At 46.6% G+C, this 20,510-nt stretch overlaps 1 protein-coding gene across 1 annotated transcript; it reads left to right on the top strand.

Annotated features, from left to right (window-relative positions):
- The first annotated feature begins 1,822 nt into the window (after window positions 1–1,822).
- On the top strand, window positions 1,823–5,264 carry LOC119386745 (uncharacterized). The gene is made up of 2 exons (XM_037654026.2): window positions 1,823–3,686; window positions 4,523–5,264. The coding sequence occupies exons 1-2, from the start codon at window positions 2,197–2,199 to the stop codon at window positions 4,815–4,817; spliced, it is 1,785 nt and encodes a 594-aa protein (XP_037509954.1). The 5' UTR covers window positions 1,823–2,196; the 3' UTR covers window positions 4,818–5,264.
- The last annotated feature ends 15,246 nt before the right edge of the window (window positions 5,265–20,510 follow it).

Genomic DNA, 20,510 nt, shown 5'->3' with positions numbered 1-20,510 from the left:
GCTGTCGACGGAATTGCGGAGGCGTGGGGTCCTGACGCGGGCGCGGCGTGGCGACGGCACGGCGTGCGGCACTGGCATAACTCAAAGCTTCTTGCTGAGCCTGCGGTGCTTCGGGAATTCCAAGCGATTGCCGGACTTCCTCGAGGACAATGTCGACTATTGAATCCACTTGATGCTGTGGCGAAAGTAACAGTTTCCGCAGCTCCTCCCGTACAATCGCTCTGATGGTTTCGCGCAAGTCGTCGGTGGCCAGCGAGTGCACTTAGGAATAGGCTGCAGACAGTGGAGAGCGGTTGTATTGTTTCGTCCGCATATCAAGTGTCTTCTCGATAGTGGTGGCTTCGGTGAGGAATTCAGCGACCGCCGTGGGCGGCTGGCGGACAAGTCCCGCGAACAGTTCTTGTTTACCACCCCGCATAAGCAGGCAAACTTTCTTGTCTTCGGGCATCGCAGCGTCGGCTTGGCGGAAAAGTCGAGTCATCTCTTCCGTGAAGATGGTGACGTTTTCGTTTGGTGGCTGCACCCGGGTCTCCAGCAAAGAAGCGGCCCTTTCCTTGCGGACGACGCTTGTGAACATGTGCAGGAAAGCGCTGCGGAGAACGCCCCAAGTTTGAAGCGAGGACTCCCGATTCTCAAACCAGGTTCTTGCCGCATCTTCCAGGTAGAAGTAGGCGTGACGCAGCTTGTCTTCGGTGCTCCAATTGTTAGAGGCGGCGACGCGGTCGTATGTTTCAATCCAGGTTTCTGGGTCCTCGAATGATGAACCGCGGAACGTTGGCGGCTCCCTCGGTTGCCGGAGCAGAATCGGTGCTGGCGGCACAGTGGTTGTTATCGTCGCTGTGGTCAAGGTCAGGGTTTTGGTTTGCCGGGTTTTTTCAGGTAGAAGCCCGTACTCTGGCGGTAGAACTTGTTGCTGGTGGCCTGCTCGCTGCTAGGCGTTGGCGTCGATGCCGCCTTGAAGGTGTGGGCTTGGCTCACGGCTAGAGGGGTCGTTCGGTACGTGGACCGGGAAGCACCTCCACCAGATGTCACGTGGTCGTGACGTCGATGAAGGTAGCAGTCAGCGTGTCCAAGATGAAACCTTTTATTTGGCCGAACTTGTGGCCGGAAAACGAAAAGTCAAAGGACAGCAATACACACTGTACCCTGATAGCGGCGAACAAAGCGTCGGCCGTCGATAACAACCGCTCATGGCTGGGACGCGCCGTCTTTTATACATCACGCATCGAACTTACCAGTCTTATTACTGGTGGTCGCGCAAGCTCTGGAATACTCTAGAGTCTTCGCGCCATGTGAGCAATCTTAACGAAACGATTTACCAAAATCTGGAACGTTCCCAGACATTCTGGCGCGGCTTGCGCAAGGCAGTAGTAACACATGTAAGGAGGCGGTAACGCAAAACATAGAAAGAAATGTGCGCGTGTGGCAATATTTAGAATGTTTTCAGCGTGATTAGACATTGCATGCGGACGTGCGGCCACCTTGCATGCGGACGTAGGCGCAGCCACTCCTAACGGGCTCCTTGTGGTTTTTTTCCAAAGTTTGCAAGAGTTCCTTATGATATAGCCACAACTCCATCGCCGTCGAACTCGCTTAATTATATTTGGAAGTTTAGAGGTGTTCACTGATGTTTGTTTGACAGGGGTATGATGTTGTTTAGTGTACCTGTCATGCATTTTATAGGATATAATTTATAGGCGTTTGACCTTGAGACATCTTCTGTTATAATTTAAATGTTATGTTCTGTTATGCATCTATTATAACCGATCGATTGATGACTATTTTAAATGTTTCGTTTTGTGTAGACAGTATGGCGGGGCATCGGAGCACTGCGTACGATGTGCTTGCTTCCGAGGATGGTCAGCCTCCCAAGCATCTTGGCAACACGGAACTGGAAAGTGTACGAGGAGCCCGCGGTTGCTTCACCGGTTCCAGCATCGGCCGTGCGAGCCATGCACGGCAGCCGAGGACCGTACGTGTCGCATCGCCCGCAAGCTGTCAGTCTGGAATGAGTTTCTCTGCCAGTCTCGACTCGAGCTACGAGAATCATCGGGCACACGCGGGCAGCTCTCCCTGGTCAGCTTCGAGAAGCCTTGGGCGCCAGCTGAGCGAATAACGCGAGAAGGCACGGCGCTGGCCTGTGGACTGCTAAACACCCACCGGTGCGTGGCGACTCTTGACATCAGTGTAATAGCAATGGAACCAAAGAAGTTCGCTCTGCTCGTCGACAAGCTTCGAGGAAACTCTTTTGTGAAAGTGCTAAGGTTCCGCAATCCCCGATTCTCGAGTGGTAGGACGCAAGAGGACATATGCAGGCTCATTTCTTCCTTGCCCGCATTAGAAGAACTCGAGTGTCCCACGGCCTGGAAGTGTCCCGTGGCTTTTCTGGACATCTTGTCGGAGCTCCTCCGAACAACCACGTGCCTGGAGGCGTTACGAATACCTATGGTGTGCATCAAAAACCATGGCGCGGAAGGGTTACTGGAAGCGCTCGCACTGAACAGCACCCTCAAGGAGCTATCGCTCGACGAGTCGTTCATAGGTGAAGCGTCGCTCTCCCATCGAGCTGGGTTTGCGAATTACTTGAGGAAGAACACAACGCTCGAGACTCTGACCGTGTTGGCTTGTAACAAAATGCAAGATTCTCTGATGTGGATTTTGAATGGTTTGCTAGAAAACCACACAATCACAAAGGTAAACCTGACAAACTTCGTCGTCGGTAGACAGAGTTCCGAGCTCATACCGCTTATTTTCGCCAGAAACAAAACGATAAGCAGCTTCAACATGATTTCGACGAGACAGGACAGGGAAGCGCACGACCACACCACCAACGATGACTGGCTGGAAGCGCTCAAACGTAACCAAACCTTGAACGCAGTCAGGCTGCCGTTCTGTGCCTTCAAGTTGGAACAGTGGGAGTCTCTATTCCAGGCGCTGCCGACGAAAGCAAGTCTAAAGCTCACTATCGAATGGAACGTCACTTACTACCACCTTCTGCCTAGAGTCTGCAGCGTGCTGAGAGAAGCGGTCGCAGAACAGCAAGTATTTTTCGAAACAAACTTTCCGCCAAACAGCGCCGATATGCTGGACTACAAAGGATTTTCTGAAATATTCGCATCTCTGCGAAGCGACACGAGGAGCGAATTCTCACGTATAATGCACAAGCTGCCTTCCGCAAGTCACATTACGTCGGTCCAGCTTGAAATCTCGATGCACACTATAGACGCAGCACTGTCTACGCGGATTGCCGACTACATCAGACACTCGACCACCCTGAAGAAGCTGCAGCTATTCTTGTTTTGCGATCCTCTCTACGTCCCGAGGAGTAGCTGTTGGGCAGACATCGTTACATCGCTGTCTCAGAATGGAAGCGTCAAGGAGTTGCACGTCAAGTTGCCCAATATTGAAGTCCAAGACACTGGGAGGCTCGCGCACGCTGTCAAGTCGAACAAAAACATGCAGCGCGTATACCTTGTGCCCGAAAGATCGCGTGACGCGAGCGCCTTCTTCAAGGTTTTAGCTGAAGACGTCAGAGAAAACCTCACGCTACTCAGTGTGGTCGTCGACGTGTCCCTGGATGATGAGGAGGTGGCAAGGGATTGGTTCGTTGTTTGGGATGCGATGCGGCGCAATTCTGGACGCCTCAGGCACGCTGCCCTGTTCGTGAGTGGACATCGGTGCGACCGGTGAGTAGGCGCGACGGAGTTCATTATTACTACAATTTTCTAAACGATAACGCACGAATCTGCCTAAACAAAGTTTACTGTCAGATCGACCTTGAGTTTGTTACATGTGATAAAGATCGTAATGCGACAACCAGTCCCAGTCCGTACCTTCGTGTAATACTCCCTACATCTATCGACTTGAAACGTCTGCGTCGTTTTAAGTTCACAGTTAACAAGTAAACGGTCTTACAGGAGCACTCGGAGCGTTCATGCCCGCGCGCTAACGAAGTCTCCTGATAGCTATTTTATTTTCGGTTCCAGTGGTCGGCGATTGCCCATGCTTGCCAACAAGTTTGAATTTACTAAGCCTCTGCACAACCTCACTATACCGCATCGTATACGACCTTTTCGAGGTGATCGTTCTGAAGGCAATCTAGCGCAAAGAACTGTGCGCGAAACATAAAAAAAAAACGCTATGCCGTTTACGTGTCTTCTTGGAAACGACCTTTGTAGGTTTAATGAAATGAGGCCGTGCTCACTCTATTCAGTAGCAGATTTCATTCGTGTACGCGTATCAAGTTTACCATACCGCCCGCATATTCTTCTGTACGCCACCTGTGTGAAGCCGCTTTATGCAGTAAATATCTGGGCGAACCGCGAAATGTAATCTACTGGGTCTGCGATATCATTCTACAATATATTATTGTTCAAAACCGGAAATGTATACTGTGAAGCTCCCTGGATTACATTACTCATTACAGCGAAGCTAATATAGCTCGTATCTTAAGTATACACACAGTATCTCGTTGCGAAAAGTAAAGCAACGTCGCCTTATCTGACGAAACTGACCTTGACAGGGCGTGCGCTGAAGCGCTGGAATGGATGCCCCTTCATCCAGCCCTGCCGGAACAAGTCGCCGAGCTTTCTTCGGTGCACGAAAGCGACGCCATCGTCATGATCAGAGATGCGCTGAAGTCACTGCAAGACATGCACGAATTCATGAGGCTCGCCGGGGTCGTCAGCCGGCGAGTCTCGTGCCAGTGGCGAGAAGACGAGAGAGTGCAGCTCAGTGACCTCAACGAGGACTGCTGGGGAAGGGTGCGCGGATACTTGCGGCTCAGCGATGTGGGCTACTCTTCGGCAGAGCCGTGAAAATTTATGAACGACAGTGTCGCGATATGTGACGTACATACGTGTCTCTGTGTATTCGATCCGAACATATTTTCGTTCGTGGATAGCTTAACGCCACGATGAATTTTGCTGAAAGCGTCTCAGCGTGTCTCATTACTAATTAGCTTATGACAAAGATAACGGACAGCTTAGCATGAGGCAACTGTGATTTTGCTTTAGATTTGTCTTTCTATTGGGAGAATAGTCGGAACAAGTTCTTGGAGGTCTGGTGCAATAGCCGAAGCAGGCGCAATGTTGCCACTAAATCCGCAACAAGCGGCGAATATATATACATTTCTTGCGCGATCTGCGTAATAAGTACATTATTCAAACCTAGTTTATTCACCAACCATCTGGATAAGGAATATTATCATGCATTAACAGGCAAGTAAATCTCTGCAGCTAGGATGGCCTCTTTGACTGGAATTGAGGAAATATTTCATATCCGAAATAAAATAGAGAAAGATAGATAGAACGAGAAAGAGAAAGAAATAAAGAGCGAAAAAAAGAAATAACGAAAGAAATAGAAATAACGATAGACAAGACAGACAGAAAAAAATGATAGAGATAAGAGGAAAAAAAAGCGGGGAAGAAAGAAAGAGGAAGATAAAGAGAAACAAAGAAGGCCGCCCAGCTCCGCACTTTCTTCAGGCTTGGCACCCTTAGAGCGAAGCTGCCCTAATTTTCATATAACTATAGCTCGCTAGAATTATAAAAGGTGTCGTGTTAATGACTGACTTAAAGGGGCCCTGCGACGCTTTGACAACTTTGTTCAGCGCTGCAATGCGTGTAGTAATCAATTCGGAGGATTTGCATGGTTCTGATGTATTCTCACCAGTTGAGCGTCGCTGTTTAGCCCCGTGGAAGAGACACTTGCCTGCTGAGGGTGTGTCGTAGCTTCGAAACACAGCCCTGTCAAATGATTTTGTTTAACATTATACATACATTTATTTATAGCACTACTTCTCACCTAACAGCGGGATCGACACAATTTCTCGTTGAGTCGGTACCTAGATGCGTGTGCATTTGAAAATGTGTAGTGGGCTTTTGGACTTACGATGTTATGCAATGGGTGTCAAAATGTATTTTTTCGTGAGACAACTCCGGTGCTCCGCCATTGCGAAGCTTTTACTAACAAGCTATAATTTCTCACGTCTAAATGTTCATGTCAGACCGTACATGACCATTACCGTGCTTTTTTTTCAGCGGCGTTGATTTTAGGCCCCGATCAAACCAGAGCAATGTTTTGCGGGAGCGCTGGTAGAGCACAGAAAGAAGAGCCTGCTGAATAAGCCATCAGAACATTGAAAACCAACTGGCCTGTCGGGGTACAGCTACAGTTGACAGACCGATTATGCGTTGAAATAAAGCATTGAATCAGCTTACCTGATGAGACAACTGTATTCATTCATTCATTCATTCATTCATTCATTCATTCATTCATTCATTCATTCATTCATTCATTCATTCATTCCACACTGCGGACCCAGGATCGCGTTTTCTGAGGCACGGTCCAGGTCATGCCGTGCGCTGACGTAGCTCCTTTCGCCCTGTGTAACCCCCCCCCCCCCCCCTGTGTAGCTTCCAGCGCGCTCGTCGAGAGGAAAGAAGAGACAGAGCATTTAGAGCGTGCGGCATATTTCTATAACTCTGCTCTTTCTTCACATATTAGAAAATTTCTTGTGGGGATTGATTCGGGAGGCAATAAACTCCGAAAGAGAGGTGATTCGATGATTACTTGAAAAAGTGATTGAGGACCCCTGATGCGATAGGAAGCTAAAGAAGTGGATCAGACAAAAAAGTCACAGTTTCGCCGCAAGGACGATGCAATGAATGCGACAGTAAGAAATTGGAATATCACACGAAGAACGAGAAGCTCGTAATGTAACCCCCCCTCACACAATACTCCGATGTAGGAGCCTGTGAGGTGATTTGAATAAATAAATAAATAAATAAATAAAATAAATAAATAAATAAATAATAGATACTTGCAGCGCCTGTCACAGTTGTTACGTCTTGTGCTTGAGCAACGCGCTGCATGTGTCGACAATGGAGAATCAGATGCTCTTAGATATTTCTTTTTCGTTTAAACGGCGGTGTGTGGAGTGACCCCCAGCGTGTCTGGCCACACGGGGGCGTCCGATGCAAGGTATTCCCGGTGTTCTTTGTTTTTTTTCTTCTTCCACATCACAAGTGATTACAGAAAACGGCCACTTTGTCGTGCGCGTCTCAAGGGCAGTTTTCAAGTTGGAAGAAAATTAGGAGCGTTGCGCGATAGACAAAACGCTCAAGCTCCTCCGAGGTTTGTTTACCACCAGCGATAAATGGTGTATAGAAATAGTTCGCTGTTATTTCGCCGGCGCCTGTATGGGACATGGTTGAGTTGTCTAATGCAGCAGGGTGAGGAGCGAGGGGTCGATGGTTCGAATCCCCGGTCGGGTGCTGCGGAATTTGTTCTTCTGTTTCATTTTTCTTTGTGTATTTTTATATCTATACATACATATACATATCATGGGCATGACGGCGACAGTGACGTCAAAACCAGCCGAGAGTGTCCATATAATTGCTATCGCAATAAAAACAGCGATCACCGAAAGCCTGCTTCTCTGAAAGTCTACATATCGTCATCGTCATACAGCTTTATTTGCTATATGCGTGGCGTAACTGTGACTAATAAATAAGTCCGTTACGTGCAACGCTTGCTTGGTCTGATTCCTTGCGCATTCGCCTAAGATGGCCATAAGGCAAAAGTCATCATCATCATTAGCATAGGTTTAGAAGGGACGTGAATTTTCGTTCCGCACGCCGTTTAAAAGCCAGCGTTGTTTTATTGCGATAACAATTATATCGACAGCCTCGACTAGTTCTTGCCGTTGCTGTTGCCGTCACCGTCATGTCCTTGCGGTATAAAGTCCAAATCGATAACGCCCCCCCCCCCCCCCCCCGCGCATCGTATGTTCTACCGCGGCTAAAAGCGCGCGAGCGTGGGCGATGAATGCGGCCGAAGCAGAGATCAAACGAGCCATCCCGTTTAAGTCGCTTGAAGGGTGCATCCGATAACATCAGCCCACTCGAGAGGCCTGCCGTTGAAGCAGACAGGAAATGGCCGACCCATCTTTGACGAGTATTAAAAAAAAAGACGCGAAGACGCGAGGGGGAGGGGGGGGGGGGGCGAGTGTCGCGCGAGGAGCAACTTTGAACTTTGAATCTAAGGGCGCGGTCGCGATCGCTGGCGCGCGCGCTATCTTGAAAGCCATCACACATCACACAGCATCACAGAAAATAGGTTGCCTTTTAAACGCCAGTGTAGTCGACGTCCCTGGTAGGGTCAGGATGTGCGCACAGCTACTACGCGTATAAAAACACGTAGATCCACCTCGTAACGCTTGGCTCAAAGCCAAAAAATGCAGCATAGACAACTACTCGCTGAATGCTTTGCATGAAACCGATTCCCACATGGCGTGGGATCTGCCAAATTTTTTATCTATCTGCTAGGTTTTCTAATAAGTACCTGTTTTCAGTGACGCGTGAAAAGCTGTGCAAAGGTGTATGTCATGCTGTGCTACCGCTACCTCTGTACCGAGCCATCTACAGTGGATGCCAAGGGCAAGATGTGCTTATGCGGGTGAAGAGAATGCTCCTGCCGCAAAGTCCTTTTTAAGCTTCACACCGATACATTGTCTGTAAATGCATTTCAAGAAGACTGTGGCCTTTTCTTATTTGGGGGCCAGATTGCATTATCTGCAAAAAAATCCCGGAAGTTTTCTTATATTGCTGGGAATGAATATATTTTTGGGATGTACTTCTGGGATGTATCGTCAAAGGACGATAAAGAAGGATCTACCGTTAGATCCACATGGTATGACATTTCTGCCAGTAGATGCTGAAGCGGGATTGCCTTTTGACTTGATTATGCTAAATGGCCTTCATTGTTTATGGCGGGCTCGAATGGCCGGATTTCATTGCGATCCAGATGCACGGCCCGCACGAATGTATTTTCGAGAGTACATGGCCAAGTTCGTGCAACTGCAGAAAGCGCAGGTGTTTGTACCTGAGTGGTTTTCGAAGGTAGAACTCTACAATGCTCAAGGAACTTGAAGCTTGTGTCTGTCCAGTAGGACTGACAGAACTTGTCGTTACTCTCACGTGCTTGTTTGATGCACAGTCGCGGTCACTGTTAGAGGGAACGCGGCACGCGTGGCCTAGAGTTACTGCATATGCTACCTTTAGGTAGCAGAGTTGCGCATAGGTCTGGCTAGCAACCGCAGCTATGCGGTGAAGTCGCACTTCGTTTTTGCAGGCGACATGCCTACCGTGTCGCCGATTAACAGGTCTGGTGTATCGAATACCGGCAATAAACATTGACTATCGATGACTAGTGTAAATTCAGTTCGCTGAGCGGCGGCACCTAAAAATATAGAAATTGGTCCGAGCGTCAGCTTCTCCGCAATGCATAGTTGCTAGCGGCGTTTGGAAGACAGATGCGCAACTCTGCTATCTAAAGGTAGCATATATATAGAGCACGGTGTAAGAAAAATAATTTAGGTGTGGACACTCTCCGCCCGCCGCGAAGGAGAGCGCGTCCAGATAATGTTCGCCTTTAATACATGCGCTGGCCGCAGTTTCGTGGGGGGCGCTGCGACATGGGGGCTTAAGAAACCTATTGCATAGAGGCGAACGCGCGTTTTTCTTCATTTTCTTTTCACCTCATTGCATTTTTTTTAACCGTGCACGCGGAGGAGGATAGTGCAACTGAACGCCGAGTTTTCATACGGCCACGGTGTAAACGGCGCACCCGACGCACATAGCGTCCCTAACAGCGTTGCGTACGTAAAAGCGCGGTGTCTTGCTTACAGCGCGTGAGCAGTCTTTCTGCTCGCTGACTTCTCACGTGCGCAACGCCGTTACGGACGCTACGCAAGCAGCTCGTCTTCTATAGTACATGCGCCGGCCGCGGTTGCGTGGGATGCGCTGCGACATGGGGGCCGAGAGGAGGAAAGAGGCGAACATTATGTGGACGCGCCGTCGGGCGGAGTGTCCACACCTAAATTATTTTTCTTACACCGTGATATAGAGTAACTCTAGCGTGGCCGCTCTCTTCGGGCCACCAAGCGGGCGCCGCGCGAAGTATTGCGGCGCAAGCGCAATCAGCGCCAGAGGCGGAGTTGGCTGCGCGTCGTCTGCTACGGTGCCTCCCACTTCGCCGCACGCGCTCTGGTTCAAAATACTGTAGTTATGGAGCTCGATAGAGTGTATTTGAACTGGGTTATCTGGGCGCGCCGTTCATGCTACACCCAGTATTCGGCTTCAAATTTCAGACGTTCGTTTTCGTCGCAAAATGAAGTTGGTCGCTCAAATTTCACTTGGTTACAAAAAGAGATAGAGCAAGTGGCATAAGATTAACAGCGTGTGCCTTGGATGCTTCACATGTCAAACAGCGCATTTAGGCGACAAAGTTACGCCCACTTTTGATAAAACTTTGCTCGTTATGAGTTTAAAAGGGGCTGCATGTATTCTTAGTGCGGCATTTCGTCAAAGCAATACCTTCCGGCATGGCCAGAGTTCCTGAAAATGAGCGCTGGGAAATCGTCGAGCTCTATTTCAAGGGTAGGTCGAAGCGAAAAATCGCCGAAGCGACGGGAAGAACGCTCAAGACAGCCAACAGGATCGTAAGAGCATTTAAATCTTGCCGCCGGATCAAGGATGCTCCGCGGAAGCCGAGGTCTCGAGTTACGACTGAACAAGAGGATGCTTGGATCGTTGCGGCGGCAGCCGTGAAGCCAGGTCTCTCTGCTCTGGAAATCAAAAATACCCTCGACTTGAGAGCATCCGTGACAACGGTCAAGCGACGCCTCCGGGAAGCGGGTCTGAAGAGCAGGATTGCAGCCCAAAAGCCTCTTCTTCGCGCTCAGAACATAGAAAAACGGCTGCAGTTTCCTCTACAGCATGCGCAACGTTCAACTGAGGAGTGGAAGCAAGTCGTCTTCACAGACGAGTGCACGTTCACTATATCGTGCGATCAGCAAGCCCGTATTTGGCGCCCTGACAACACCCGGCAAGCTACACGAGAATGTGTTTTTGCAAACGTGCTTTTTGTAAGAAAGAAATGTGCTTCCAGCATGGGCTCCCAATTTTGTACTGTGAATACGTTTAAATGGTTGTGTCATTCCGTTTGCATGCATACATCTCGAGACTCCCGGATGCTTTCGTTTTCATGACGATTATTGATTATGAGGTTTAACGGCCGACGCTACACAGGCGATGCGACGCGTCGTAAGGGGGGGCGGAGGGGCTCCGGATTAATTTTGACCACCTAGGAATCATTAACGTGCACCGAAATCGTTTAGAAGAACGCAATGACGACTTATGAGACTGCGGTTAATCGTAAAGGCATTTCAAACACTGCACGTTTAAACATAGCTTGAACAACTTCGTAACGGCTTCAGCTATCTGTACGTTTCCTTATTTTATGCGTTCACAATCGGTAGTCTAGACACCCAAATGTTCTTTTATCTTTTTTCTTGATGAAGGTACCAGCCAAAGTTCTTACAAAGAGTCTCGAAAAGCGGAAGGTCAACTGTAAGTGTCTGGGGCATGATCACAAAAGACGGTCTCGGACCTCTTGTGAGAATCGACGGCAAGTTCACAGCGAACAAGTACTGCGCAATTTTGACCACAGTGGCCCATCGCGAACTTGCAAAGGTGCACTTCTCCGGGGCTGGTCCTGTATTCCAACACGACCGTTCGCCTATGCACACTTCGAAGAAAGTTGAAGACCTACTACGCCAGCTCAACATCGCCATTTTAGAGTGGCCGCCCCAGTCACCAGACTTCAATATTATTGAAAATATTTGGGGCCAAATGAAAGCGGCACAGGACCGAGTTGATTGGCGGAACATGGGAGAGGCCTTTGCCCTGCAGTGGGCGTAGACAGGCTGATGATGATGATGATGATGAAAGCGGCACTCGCATCCGAGCCCCTCCTTGGGATGTCAAGGGACAGCCTTTGGAGAGCAGTCCACGCTGAATGGGAACGCCTTAAGCTGGATGCCACCCTTGTGGATTCGTTATACAGTTCCGTGCCACGTAGGATGGCTGTCGCGATTGCCTCCGGGGGAGATGCAACCAGGTACTAAAATTCGCCTTCGTCATTGGTTCGGACATTGCACCCTGCTGCCTCGATTGTCTCCGAAAGGGAGGAGACCATCATCTAAGCTTCTCGTCGCCGAACGTCGTCAGCCATACGACGTTCGGCGACGAGTATGGCGAGTACGAACAAGGTTCTGTCTTCGGCAGAAGAAGCGGCGCGGCGGGAAATATGATGGGAATTTGCATGGGCCCAACGATGACGGCCCGACCCCGAGTTTCGAGTGAGAGAGACGTGTCGCGCCAACTGCACGACAAAACTCATCGGGAAGAGAGACGTCGGTCGCCCAGCAACGAAGGGAATCCGATCCTGGCTTGCGAGTGGCCAAAGCAGGAGCTCACGGACCGTTTAGCGGCGTCAAATTATCATGGCTGTATCGACAGCTAAAATAGTACTTAGTAAAAAAGGCACCCCAAAGCCAAGGAAAAGGCACCAGCTCCGCAGTTTCATCAGTCTTCTCGACGCCAAGCAAGTGAAGCTGTGCTAAATTTTACCCTTGAATGTTGCATTTGTGCGCTGTGACGTGCAGCTCATGCAGTTACTGCGTCATCGCAATGCCCACTGAATACGTTGTAATACAAAAGGAAACATGGCACTGCCGCAGAACCCAACTTAGTGACCTAACCCATCCATGCCTAACCCAACGACGGTCGGAGTGGTGCCGCCGCGGCCGCGTCTTCGTCGCCTAGGCAACCGCGACCGCCGCGCGCGGAGCAGCTCTGTGTACCACGTGACTTTTTTAACGCGCGGCCGAAATACTCTCCCGGGAGGCACCGTAGCAGACGACGCACAGCTAACTCCCCCTGAGGCGCTGATTGCGCTTGCGTCGCAATAGTTCGCACGGCGCCCGTCGTGGCGCTCCGCGGAGCGCGGTCACCCGCTCCGTGTTCCCTCTAACAGTGGCCGCGACTGTACATGTCTATGAACATGCAATAATAAAAAAAAGATGGCGCGTGGCTTAGCAGTCTAACGTGCTGCGGAGCGAGGGGTCGCAGGTTCGAATCCCGGTGGCGCGCTTCGAAAAGTGTTATCTTATTTATTTCGCTTTTTGGCCTATATATATATATATATATATATATATATATATATATATATATATATATATATATATATATATATATATATATATAAAGCCAAAAAGCGACATATATATATAGGAAAAGGCATACGCTTCTAAAAAACTGTTTATTTGTCGACGTTTGGATCGGCGACCGATCTTCATCAGGATGATATTATCTATATATATATATATATATATATATATATATATATATATATATATATATATATATCCGGTAAATGACGCCGACGGCAACGGCGACGGCAAATACCCGCCGAGAGTGTCGATGTAATTGCTATGGTCATACTCTTGTCATGATTTATACGCCACGTATTATATATGTACATAGTGTTTCTGATTATTTTTTTTAATTCTTGATCCTTTTATTCTTCCTTATTTTTCTTGTCTATGTGTTTCTTCAATACTACTATGATGATGATGGAGTAACCGGCTCTAATGTAGCCTGCCCTGCCATATTTTTTCACATACAAATAACAAATAAATGAACAATTGCAGCCACAACAAGATCAGCAACAGGAAAAAAAAGTTAAGGCACTTTCGTACTAGAGGGGCCAAGCCTGAAGGAAGTGCGGAGCTGGGCAGGCGTCTTTGTTTCTTTTCGATTTTCTCTTTCTTTCTTCCTCTCCCTCTTTCCTTTTCTCTTTTCCCGATGTTTTCTCCCTCTTTCTCTCAATTTTTCAATTTACTTCTTCCTCTCTCTTTATCTATTTCTTTTTATTTCTTGCTCTTTGTAATTTTCTTCCTATTTTTTCCCTTTCTTTCTCTCTCTTTCTATTTCTCAATTGCTTCCTCTTTTTCTCTATTTTTATACGTGGTTTTGCCTGCGTTGCGCCAAGCGACGACAGCATACGACAGCCCGAGCCCCTAAAGTGCTCCGCACTTTGGATCATCAAGGCGTTCGAAGAATAAGACGAAGAAGACTTCTCTTTGGCGCGAGCGCGTGCTCAGTATGCTTAGACCGCCCCACTCGGGGTGGCGGTTTGGCAATATTTATTTCTGCTAAGATCGCTCATAGAGCTAAAGTTACATATCAGTCTATGACTTCAGAAAGTGAAATTTTAGCTTTAGGCATCACTCTCCCGGGATACCTTCCATTTTCATTATATATGCATATTTTCCAGCGGGTGTACAGAATTCTGCCGTGCTAGATGCCGTAATTTCATATTGCCGAAAAGATATAGTATTAGTGGGGGATTTCAACTCTCATCATATTTCATGGGGTTTCAGAACTGACTTGAACGGGAAGTGTCTATGGGATTGGGCTGCTAAGAATAACTTTGCGTGTATTAACACCAAAACACCCACTTTTATGTGTAATCAGTCTTATTCTGCGATTGATCTGACTTTTTCTAGTTTTACTATGTTCATCTCAACGTGGTCTGCTATAAATTCAGGCACAAGTAGCGATCATATGCCTGTACTGTTTGAGGTTGTATGCCCGGTAACTTCTGTAACAAGGCCATCGGTTACGCATGTAAATTTCAGAACATTTGAAAAAATAATACGCGCGGCTTTATCTAACCGAACTGATGATAGGGAACTAGATGCCATCAGATTAAGCGACATCTTAAAAGACTCGTTAAATCATTCTAAATTTACCATTCAGGTCACGAAAAGTGGATCCACTAACCCTTGGTGGAATGCGGATTGTTCGCGTGATTATAGGTTGAGAAAAGCTGCATGGAAAAAATTACTTTTCAACCAGTGCCCTCGTAACTGGAGTGATTATAAATATGCGGCCGCTGTTTTTAAGAGAACAGTAGCCAATGCGAAGGACAGATATGAGAGTGAACGGTTAGAGTTTCTTTCAAAGACTGCCGATAGAAAAACATTATTTCGCTTCCTGAGAACCAAGAAAGTTCTTCCTGAACTGAAAAACATGGAATCTGTTATATCAACGCCAAGTGAACTGAATAATTTTCTCGAAGATATAGCTAAGGGATTAGAAAATCGCTTTACGACTGTTTTATTATACCCCTCCCAGTCTCCTGATCGGGGAGAGGATTTTGAAGAGGTCACAGTTGCAGAACTAGCTAACGTAATAAGAACGCTGCCTAATTCCGCGCCAGGTCCAGATGGCATGACCACGTCGGTTATAAAAAAATTACATAAAATTCACCCCATTGGACTACTCGAAATTGTTAATCACTCAATCAGAAATTCATGGATTCCACCGGATTGGAGAGTTGCGAAAATAATTCCATTATTGAAAAAGCAAGGCACTGGATTTACCTTAGATAATATCAGGCCTATATCTCTCACATCGAATCTAGTAAAACTCATCGAAAGAATCTTACACATTCGGATAGACAATTGGTTGAATGACAACATGATATTGAGCCCATGCCAAATTGGATTCAGGCGTGGCTGCTCCATTTGGTGTGCGCACGTCGACCTAGAAAGTAGAATACAACTTGCTCGATATGAGAAACAATATTGGGCTTTAGTAACATTAGATATAACAAAAGCTTACGACAGTGTGGAGCATGTGAAACTTATACATTCACTCCAGAACTTAGGTCTGCCACAATACTTTGTAGCGTGGATCTATGCATTCATAAGTGATAGAGAATTTTATTGCTCGCAATCCGGTGTGGCTTCTTCAAAATATAAAAAAACGAGAGGTCTCCCACAAGGGTCTGTATTGTTACCGTTATTGTTTAATATTCTGCTATGTACCATTCCCATACAACAGGATGTACAGGTGTACGTGTATGGCGATGACATCGCATTTTTTGCTACATCAGCAGACATTCACACACTATACCAAATTCTGCAGACATATATGAACAGACTGGAAACATGGCTGGAGGCCATTAACTTATCACTTAATATCAATAAAAGTGCCATAGTAGTGTTCACACAAAGTGCTCCAGTGCAAATTTCTTTACTTTACCAACAAGACATCATACCCCAGGTAGAGGCAGTTAGGTATTTAGGGGTAACCTACACCGAAAAACTTAACTGGAGTCCCCATATAGAAAACATGGCTGTTAAGGGAGCACGCGCAGCAGGTATGCTACGCAGGCTCAGCAACAAACGCGCAGGTTTACGCAGAGATGTGCTTCTTATGATTTATTGTATGTACATTCGACGGATATTAGAATTCGGCTGCGTTTTGTTTTCTGGTGCTCCAGCCTACAAAGTTCGACCACTGGTTCTTTTAGAACGTGAATCATTACGATTATGCCTTGGCCTTCCTAAATTTGTCGCAAACAATATTTTATACGAAGAATCACGACTGCCCTCTCTTATCAAAAGGTTTCATATTCTAACAGTACGAACATTTTTAAAAATTTATGCGTCTCCACAGAGGAGGTCACAGTATGTTTTCATTAATCAGTCGGCCTCATTCTTTAACCGCCAATGGTCTAGATTACGCTGCCCCCAAGTTATTTTTACACAAATACTTTTGGACCCATTAAAAGTTCACCTCTATGAAGTACTTATACTCAGCACTGTAGAAATGATTAGGATTGAATTTGACGACATATATCCACAGAATGCTAAACAGTTACCATATCGATATCTAAACGGCATTTTGGAAGATCATTTGGCCAATCTGGAAACAAACATTGTGATAGCGACTGATGCTTCCGTTTGCGAAGAAAAGGCAGGGGTGGGAATCGCATCATTCTCTCTAGATTGGTCTTTCTCAATTCGGTTACCTGACTATACACCTATTTTCCAGGCTGAATTGCTTGCTATAGTCTTAGCATTGCGTAAATTGCCTCAGTGCCTGTCGGAAGCGGTTATTCTAACTGACTGCCTCTCTGTCTGTTCTTCCTTAAGAGCACCAAATTTGTTAAGTACCTTAGAGACATTCTATTCGCTAATTCCAAGACACTTACGGCTTATCCGTTTAGTGTGGGTACCTGGCCACAAAGGTTTGATACTCAATGAATATGCGGATTCACTTGCAGTATCATCCCTCGATGGCCCTGTTATGTCTATTTTGCCGACGTCGGCATATGTCACTGCAGCGAGATTTGAAAAGCTTACAAGGTCCAATCACTTCGACAAATCTCCTTTGATTTCATCAGACTTCCCGCAACTGAAGTTTTCTTGGAAGAGCAGATGGTGTTCCTCTAGAAAGGAAGAAATCTCAGTTACAGGGTTACGATGTCGAGTCCCCCCACTGAACTTTTACCTTCATAGGTCTGGTCTGGCTCAGTCACCTTTATGCCTTCACTGCATGGAGAGTGAATCTCTGGATCACTTCTTTTTGACGTGCCGCAGGTTTAAAATCCAAAGGAAAAGACTACTAGAAGATCCCCTTCGAAAGATGGGATTAAATTTGTCACTTCCGGTGGTTCTTTCATTTGGTGCTACCGTACTCGGTTTTAGCCACAGGAGTGTTTTCGACGCTGTATGCAATTTCCTACGAGAGACTAAAAGATTTGAATGTTAAGTGTAACATAGCTCAGTTTATTTTTAGAGCGTTTCTTTCTCTAATCACAGTTGTATATATAGGTATTTTTGGCCGTTTTTCTTTCGTTTCGTTTTTCCCTTTAAGCTTTATGAAGTTGTACTGGTGATGTGTAACGCATAAAATGTTAATTTTTAAAACCGTTTCCTTCAAGAAGCGAATCCAATCTTTGATAAAGGCACCGTCCGATTCATGGCTTATCCCCCTAAGTGGGTTGCGCCAAGTGTCTGAGGAACAACAACAACAACAACAGCTACTAATGCTACAAATCGCTATGCTTTCGTGGTCTTGCCTGCGTTACGTCAAGTTACGACAGCATACGATGACAGCATACAACAGGCCGGGCCCCTAAAGTTCTCCGCACTTAAAAATGTCACCGCATCTCCACTAATGGGAATCAGCACGAGTGGCGAAGCATTGGGTATCGTACCGGTATGTCACCTTACGGCACCCGCACGTTGCCACTGCGATTGTAAACTGAGCGACATAAGGCGTATGTACCGGGTGTTCAAAGTTAAGCTTTCTGATTTTGTTAAAATTCAGCACAGAGAAGAACGTGGAAACCACCTTTGCCGATAAGTTTTTCATTCAGGGGGACACAAAATGAGACAGTAATTATCGCTGTATGCCGACCATTCAACTAAGATTCAATAATGAGTGCAGCAAGCGGGCATGTTTGCATTGAAAAGTTGGAGGCAGTCGCGTTTTTACACAGTTCCACTTGTTTTAATTCCACTTCTTTTAAGAATTCTTTTAGCACGTCTGTGCCCTGAGATATCCCGCTGCGAAATTTAATTGCGGTTTGCATGATTACGCATGCAAGGCAGTGAGCACTGGTGCAAAGCTCCTCCCTGAGGGGCAGCGGCAGTTGCGTGCGGCGTTTAATCTGACCACGGGTCGAAGGCATAGGCAAAGATGATAACGTTTACCCTTTTTGCTACCGGCTGGCGATAGCAAGCAATGACTGCTCGTCACATCAGGGAGGAACACTGCGCCGATCCTCGGCATCTTGCATGCGTAATCATGCAAACCGCAATTAAACTTTGCAGCGAGATATCTCGGGGCACAGGCATGCTAGAAGAATTCTTCCAAGTTCAACTCTGTAGAAACGCGACTGCCTCCAACTTTTCAATGCAAACATGCCCACTTACTGCGCTCATTAAAAAGTTAATACTCAATCATAGTTAAATTGGCGTCTGACAGCGATAAATATTGCTTCACTTTGTGTCCCCCTGGTTACATGACTCATCTGCAAAGGTGGTTTTCACGTTCTTCCCAGTGCTGAACTTTAACAAAACCATAAAACTTAACTTTTAACACCCGCTATATAGAAATGTATTTATTTGGTTCCTCTTTAATGCTCTTCCGTTTTAATCCTCTTGCTATAATTCGTATAACGTCCTGAGTTGTGGATTCCGCTTTCCCTTCATTATTAGTGCCTCGTGGTCTGTGAAATAGAGAGCCAATGGTTCTTCGAGTGGATCTAATCTAAAGTTGGAAAAGACAAGGTCTATGCATGTTCCTCGGGTGGCTGTTGCTTGTTTCCAGTCATATGAAATGCATCTTAGAGCATAACGATACATCATATACTACATAATCCAGCCGCTGTCCATAATGTCTACGTTTAAGTCGCCGACTAGTATAAAGGGTTTGTGTTTGTACTTTGTTTTGTAATCGTGATCGCAACATACACACATATGCTTCGCCTTTGAGGAGGAAATGCCGCGAACTGCTGAAGTTGTCTCCGACTCAAGCTCTTCCGAAAGCATTTCCTCCGGGTTTCTCGTTGAAGACAAACTGTCAGGGACGACACCTTCCACATCCCACTGTGCACATCCTTCAGAATTGTGATAGCCAGATTTGTTGATTTCGGGAACATAGCTCTTTTAATTATTATTCGATTTCATTTTTATTAAGATAGTTCAGGTGTGTTTTGAGTGCTGCATATGACGTTTATCTGAGGCTTTATAATCGTAATCGTAATCATAACATACACACATATGTTTCGACTATAGCAACCGTTTTCTATATATCGTGACAGCGGACAGTGACAGTCGACGACAAAGCTAGGTCCTGAGGTGCTTCGCCTCTAAAACTTGGAGTTCGCCTTCGAGAGTGGTAGGTGACAGCTTAATGCATGGGGCCGCGTTCGTAGTTTCACTGCTAGTTTTATATCTTTTTTAATGAGAAACTGTCTACAGCTACAAAAGCGTAGAAAGACATCTTTCTGAGAAGCGTGGTCGTACAAATAAATCGATAATCGTATGCATAGTTTTGTGTTGGCGCAGCTACTAAAGTCTACACGGAGCTCATGTCAACCCGTGCCGACCACGGACACCCCCGGTGGCTCACAAGCAGCCTTCGGATATGCGGAAGGCCGAACCCTTTAGTTCTTCGGTATGTAACAGGGGCTTCACTTTCACTATCAATTTCCTAAAGGGAGTCTTCTTTTTAAATTTCGCTTGAAGGAGTCAAAGCAACAGGCTTGTTCAATAGCGCCGGGTCGCACGTGAACTTTCAGTTTCTCAAGCGTAAGTTTCGAAAGTTCTCTTTCGAAGAAGGTGCACGTTAACCTTGATAAATATATTCATCACTAGAGTGATTCCCTTTAGAAAGTAACTGTGGTAATTGTCTGTGTGTGTGTGTGTTTTGTAGGAGTGCAAAAATAAGCCAACAAAACTTTGATGGGATCGCTGATTAGGAAACATACGCGCAATCAAATGACTTAAAATGACATCTGCTGAGAAGTCGTACTCTCATTTCGAGCTGTTTATAATTTCCTCCAGCTACTCTCCGCACGGCCTTCGTCTTCGCTTTAGTGAAACAGCCGCGCACGCGAACGAGCTATCATAGCCGCTTGTGCGTGAAATTTGATCGGCTAAGAACGAAAGCAGAAGTCTTCATCATGACACAAAAGCTACTGTGAGTTGATGTATTCCACGTGTGTCAAAAGTATTTGTCTCAAACACAATCCAGCATTATTTTCCGGTGTACTCCTTACGAATCCAACCCAATAGA

This window comes from Rhipicephalus sanguineus, chromosome 3 (genome assembly GCF_013339695.2).
Source record: "Rhipicephalus sanguineus isolate Rsan-2018 chromosome 3, BIME_Rsan_1.4, whole genome shotgun sequence".
NCBI classification, from domain to species: Eukaryota; Metazoa; Arthropoda; class Arachnida; order Ixodida; family Ixodidae; genus Rhipicephalus; species Rhipicephalus sanguineus.
Note: the sequence above shows the minus strand (reverse complement) of the source record. Positions and strands in the feature narration are given on the sequence as shown.

Coding starts and splice junctions, on each gene's coding strand:
- LOC119386745 (XM_037654026.2), top strand. CDS start 2,197: ATGGAACCAAAGAAGTTCGCTCTGCTCGTCGACAAGCTTCGAGGAAAC. Junction 3,687..4,522: donor AGTGGACATCGGTGCGACCG/GTGAGTAGGCGC, acceptor TGACCTTGACAG/GGCGTGCGCTGAAGCGCTGG.